We start from the raw sequence: 6,118 nt of genomic DNA, 5'->3' as shown, positions 1-6,118 counted from the left end.
GTACAGATTACATCATCAAACACTGGTAGCTGCCGCTCGCTGTTAGGCCAAATTTCATATACATGAAATGTTTAAAGAAAGAAACTCATTTTATCTCTTTCATGATTGAGTTTACACAATATATATAATCTATTCACTATTATTATAACATATATTTATACGTATTTTTCCACTCGTTTCATTTATAGTTCTTCATACATTATTTTTTTGTACCATGTTCAAATGTTCAATAAAGGTTTATTTTAAAAAATGGTCGCTGTTTTGGCAGCAATGAACTGTGGGTAATACCCTTCACTAAAGTCCGTAAAAATGKAGAKTTCGTGAAATGCGGAAATAGTACCCAAAATGGGCGGGGCTAAGMGCGGATGTGGAGAATGTAGGACACACGACGCACACAAACCCTTCAARGTGAACYCACATTTGAAGTGCACAAGGGAACGAGGGTGGGAGTGTGGATATTGTTGCAGGATGATGACATCATCCTGGTTATCTGATGCTAACTTGTGCTAACACTTCTAACGCTGCTGGTTATAATATTTAAAACCTACAGGGACCACCCATAAAAACAATACAGGTGGTCTCTGTGGTCCAGCAGTTTGAGGTGCAGCTCAGACACCAGCCAGAACTGCAGGTTTGATGTCTTGTAGCGAAGCTTTAGCTGCTTCGGAGCTAGCGGTTGCTATTGTCTCAGGATGATGACATCATAACATGAACCAAGCACCAACAGCAAAAATACCTAAACGTGAACTTCAACATTTAGGGTTTAATTTTATATTAATATTTAGGATTTAACATTTAAATAGATAAATATTTAGTAAAAAATTAGCCAAATGTAAAAACAGTGAGCAACATAACAATAAAATGTTAGTGGAAATATTAACATTTCATTTTACATTTAACGCCTCGTATGGAACAAATTCAATTTTTCATCAGGAATTAGGTGGATTTATTTAACCAAACCTGCTGTTCTGGCAAGAACAAGAACACTAATAAATAATAATAATAATAATAATAAACTCAAATGAGAGGCTTGTCAGATAAAAGCAGCTTAATGAAGCAGAAAGACTGAAGGAAAACAGAAGTGATTAAAGGAGCTCCTGCTGAGAAAGTAGCAGCAGAGTTTACATTTCTGTCATCACAAATATAAACTCTGCTTCTATTTTAAGCTCAGCCTGTAATCTGTGTGGGAATTCCCTGATAATATTCCACACATGTGAGTCAGAGCGTTGCACCATCACCGCCCGACACGTCTCCCATCTGTCAAACATCTGGCTGCACTTTCACAGAGCCCCCTGACTCACAGCTTTTACTGRGATCCTCGTTCAATCAAACAGGCTCGTTGCCTCATCGCCCCCCCTCCGTGGAATCACTACAGTCCTGATGTTTGGAAGCAGGAGCTGAACAAGCAGCCTGGTCCTAAAACAACTCTGATGTGACCTGATGAGGAGAAAAACACGATGATTCCACTGAAACCAACCGTTCAGGCTGCTCCTCCAGGACCAGCTGACCAAACTCAGCTCCTCGGTCTTTTTATTGCTTTAAGCCGATTTTAGATGTAGTTTTTAAAAGATAAGAAGTGCAGAGAAATGATCAGGATACAACAGAACACAGCTGATCTACAACAGAATGGGTCAAAAACCTCCACAACCATGTTAAACTGATAAAGAGCCACTGCTCTTATCTATTCACCCASTTTCTATAATAATATCATCATTTAATATGTGCTCTTAGAATCTTATTATTTGCTTCTTTCTTTGTGTTTTCAGYACATTTCCACAACAAAACATAACGTTAACATAAATAATGAACTCATTATTCTGCTGATCAGTATAAATTAACGTAAGACACAAGAAAAACAAGACACAGGTTTTTTTTGCTCAGTATAAAAAGAAACGGAGAAGTGTTGTAACTTTCAGACAAAAACAGTCGAGTCAACTGAACTCAGCATGATCACAGAACTCCTTACTGGAACAGCAGTCAGAAAAACTGAATGACATCATCTCAGTCAGATGAGTGATGATGTAACATCCTCCAGAGTTTACAGCAAATCAGTGCAGAACGAACTGAAGCTGCTAAAAACTCACCGAACTGTCAAGATTTCCATCAAAGTTCAAAAGGTAACAGGGTTCTGTTTGTCTCCACAAGTCAACATGGCTGCTGCTAGTTTATAACCAGCTAATAACACGGTAACAGCTGTCAGCTTATAACACATTTATAACACGATTATAACCAGCTTATAACACATTTATAACACYATTATAGCAGTTATGTGTTAAGTCATTATAAGTGTGTTATAAGCTTGTTATAAACTAGTTATAAGCTGGCAGCTGTTACGTGTTAAGTTGTTATAAACTAGTTACAAACTGGTCAGGGTTATAAGCTGACAGCTGTCACATGTTACAAACTGGTTTTAATCCGGTTGTAAATTGTTATAATGTGTTATGAGTGTGTTAWAAATGTGRTATAAGCTGGCCATCTTATAAACAGCTTATAACCAGTTATAACAAGCTTATAACCATCTTATAACATGTAACAGCTGCCAGCTTATATRSAGTTTATAACAAGCTTATAACAGCTTATAACATGCTTATAACATGCTTATAACAAATTAACACGTAACAGCTGCCAGATTACAAACAGCTTCTAACCTTTTTATTACCATCTTATAACATGTTTATAACATCTTATAACATGTTTATAACCATCTTATAACAAGTAACAGCTGCCAGCTTAAAACACGTAGCAGGTACCAGTTTATAACTAGGTTATAACTAGCTCACAACACGTAACAGCCGTCAGATTATAACACGGTAATAGCTGCCTGAATCTACTCTGTTGGCTTGTCTTCCTGTTGCTAATAAAGGTTAGCCTGATCCCTGAGCAACAAGTTAAGTTTAATCCTGGATCAAACTCAGACTAAATGGAACCTGGACGCGGTGGTAAATGCTAACAACAGTAGCATGTAGCTGACCTTTTAGCAGTTTCAGTCCTCCGTTCTGCTGATCTCTAACTGTTTCAGGAAGTTAKAGATAAAAGAACTGAAATGAGCCTCAGCTTTAGCCTGAAGTGTGTTAGCATATGCTATAACATGCTAACAGCTAACAGGCTTAAGCTGAGGCTAACAGAACAGACAGGGTTGTGTTAGCGTGTGTCGGTCCGGTCGGACCTTTAGCTCAGCAGCTCCAGGTAGGTGACGGGAACCTTGCCCCTCTCGTTCCCCCGTTCTCCAATCAACCAGTCTGGATCCATGCCTGGGACCGTGTAGACACAGATTACCTGTGGGAAAAAAACACAATAACAACAACAACAACAACAACAACCAGTGGTGGACACTGCTAACTAAAAGGTTAGCTTCACTAATCTGCTAAACAAGACTCTTAAACTCAGATAAAAACAAATTAGCAGAGACTAATTAGTTTTCTTTTTGTCCCTTTCAGAATAAAAGCATTTATTTTTTCAAGTTTGCTTTTTGTAAAAACAAATAGTCAATACTTTCACTACCAACTCTTGTATTCAATATTTAAATATTTTTAAATGTTACTTTATTTTTGATGCTCATAGTTTGAAGTTTAGTGCCTAAAGATGCTAGCTAATCCACTAAATGAGAAGCTGCAGTGAAACTGTGCCCACCCTTAATAACAGTGATAATAATAACAGTAATAACAGTAGTAATAATAATACATTTATGGTAGTCTTTATAAAGATCCTGGAAATGATGGTTTATCTTTACAAATGATTTTTATCAGAATGATGTCATCGGGGTGTTTCAGCATCTTTTCCACTAATTGTGTGATTTTCTTGGTGTGTYGTCAAAGTGTGTCTCTTTGTGTTATCAGTTTGTCCTGTTGGTTCAGGATGATTGCTTTAGATTAAAATAACTCCCCACAGCTAACGGCTCCAGACACATTTAGCTGCTGTTTGTTGGAGACTTCAGGAAATCTGCTCACATCCAAACTAATGAGGGAGAAAACAGGAAGCCGCCTGCGTCAAACACCTTTATTAAGATGTGATTTCCCTCCAACAACAATCAGCTAACTCTGGAAATGTTTTTAAATTAAAAACACCTGTGAAATATTAACCTCTGAACCAACACACAACCACTTCCTGCAGACCACTTTATGGACTCTCACCTGCAAATTCAGAAAATCGTGTAAAAAAATTCATCAATAAATTGAAACTTTATTTTCTGTTGCTGAAAATTAACCTCTGAACCAACACACAACCACTTCCTGTTGACCACTTTATGGACTCTCACCTGCAAATTCAGAAAATCGTGTAAAAAAATTCATCAATAAATTMAAACTTTATTTTCTGTTGCTGAAAATAAAATGAATACATTTAATTAGTTGCATGTTTTATACTTTAAATGATGTCTGTCCACTGTTTCTACAGCTAAACATCAGGTAACAGGAAGAGGTTTAACCTGGAGTTTCAAAATAAGAGCTCAGATTATTATAAACTTTAATTATTCCTGTTGGTTTCAGAGAACATGGTTTTAATTCCTGATGTTTGTAAATAAAAACATCTAAAAATAAATCTTGAACCCAAAAATAGGACCTGTGTGATTCAGAACCAGTCAGAGGGTTCTGTTGGACCCGGCCCGCWGACTCAGAACCAGAACCTTTACCTCATCAGCCAGCAGGGACAGCTCGCTGGTGTCGTGAGCGTCGTAGTCATACAGGACCTTGGCCTTCCTGGATCCAGTCACCAGCAGCTGAGCAGAACCAGAGGGTCCAGAAGCCGGTCCAGATGGGAAGGCAGAGGAGACCGGGTCAGGACCACCAGCAGCAGAAGGGTGGGGGGCTCCAGCAGAGTTACAACATCTGGAAGAGGTTTGGAGAAGAAAACCATGAGTCTGACCGGATCCACTGTGGTCCTTCTGAGACCAGGTCCACCGTGGTCCCTCTGAGACCAGGTCCACCGTGGTTCCTGTGAGACCAGGTCCACCGTGGTCCCTGTGAGACCAGGTCCACCGTGGTCCCTGTGAGACCAAGTCCACTGTGGTCCCTGTGAGACCAGAACCACTGTGGTCCCTGTGAGACCAGAACCAGTGAGGTCTGTCCTCAGACTGGACCCAAGCTGGTCTTGGACCAACAGGGGTGCTGGTCCAGCTCACCTGTGCAGTTCTCTCTGCAGGTCCTGCAGGTACTGGTGACCCTGGGCGTAGAAGGTGGCCTGAGCTTCAGCGAAGTCCTGCAAACATCTGAGGTGGTTGAGCTGCAGCAAGAGAAGAACAGGAGAACCTGAGGCCAGAACCAGAACCAGAACCAGAACCAGAACACTGGGCCTCAACCAAAACCTGGGAGTGAAAAACTGGTTCCAGCTTCTGGTCCAGCAGAACCTCCTGCAACCAGCCCCTAAACCTGGACCCAGATAACACACCTGGTGCTGCAGGAGGTGGTCCCACTTAGGAACCAGGACCTGTGGGCTCCTGAGGAACCAGGACCTGTGGGCTCCTGAGGAACCAGGACCTGTGGGCTCCTGAGGAACCAGGACCTGTGGGCTCATGAGGAACCAGGACCTGTGGGCTCCTGAGGAACCAGCAGGGTCCAGTTTTCCACTCCCAGCTTTAACCTTTAGTTTGGTTCTTGGTTCTGGTCTTAGATCCAGGAGGATCATGTGGGTGTGGTGAGGGTCTCTCTGGAACTGTGTTGTGGTCCAGGAGGAAGAATGAGTCCTGGTGGTCCTCCTGCAGCCGGACCCTCAGCCTGACTCACATGAGTGCTGCTGATCCCCTCCAGCAGCAGCCGGGTCACCTCCGCCTGCCGGTCGAACTCCGTCTGAGCCACTCGCAGCTCGTGTTCCGCCTGAGACAGGAAGACAGTCAGAGACAGGTCCTCACAGGTCCACACAGGTCCACACAGGTCCACACATGTCCTCACAGGTCCAAACATGTCCAGACAGGTCCAGACATGTCCCCACAGGTCCTCACATGTCCACACATGTCCACACATGTCCAGACAGGTCCAGACATGTCCTCACAGGTCCTCACAGGTCCACACATGTCCTCACAGGTTCACACAGGTCCTCACAGGTTCACACAGGTCCACACAGGTCCAAACAGGTCCTCAGAGGTCCACACAGGTCCAAACAGGTCCTCAGAGGTCCACACAGGTCC

At 42.2% G+C, this 6,118-nt stretch overlaps 1 protein-coding gene across 1 annotated transcript in view; it reads right to left on the bottom strand.

Moving 5' to 3' along the window:
• Nucleotides 1–2,251: 2,251 nt before the first annotated feature.
• The window catches only part of LOC106535849 (endophilin-B2), a gene marked incomplete in the record, with an annotated part of 8,614 nt that continues 4,747 nt past the window's right edge, over nt 2,252–6,118 (bottom strand). Inside the window, 4 exon segments of the mRNA XM_014032981.1 lie at nt 2,252–3,276; nt 4,628–4,823; nt 5,117–5,217; nt 5,718–5,807. Coding sequence (XP_013888435.1) covers nt 3,169–3,276; nt 4,628–4,823; nt 5,117–5,217; nt 5,718–5,807 — 495 coding nt within the window.

This window comes from Austrofundulus limnaeus, unplaced genomic scaffold (assembly GCF_001266775.1).
Source record: "Austrofundulus limnaeus strain Quisiro unplaced genomic scaffold, Austrofundulus_limnaeus-1.0 Scaffold1591, whole genome shotgun sequence".
Lineage (NCBI taxonomy): Eukaryota > Metazoa > Chordata > Actinopteri > Cyprinodontiformes > Rivulidae > Austrofundulus > Austrofundulus limnaeus.
This window is presented reverse-complemented; position numbering and strand designations above follow the sequence as displayed.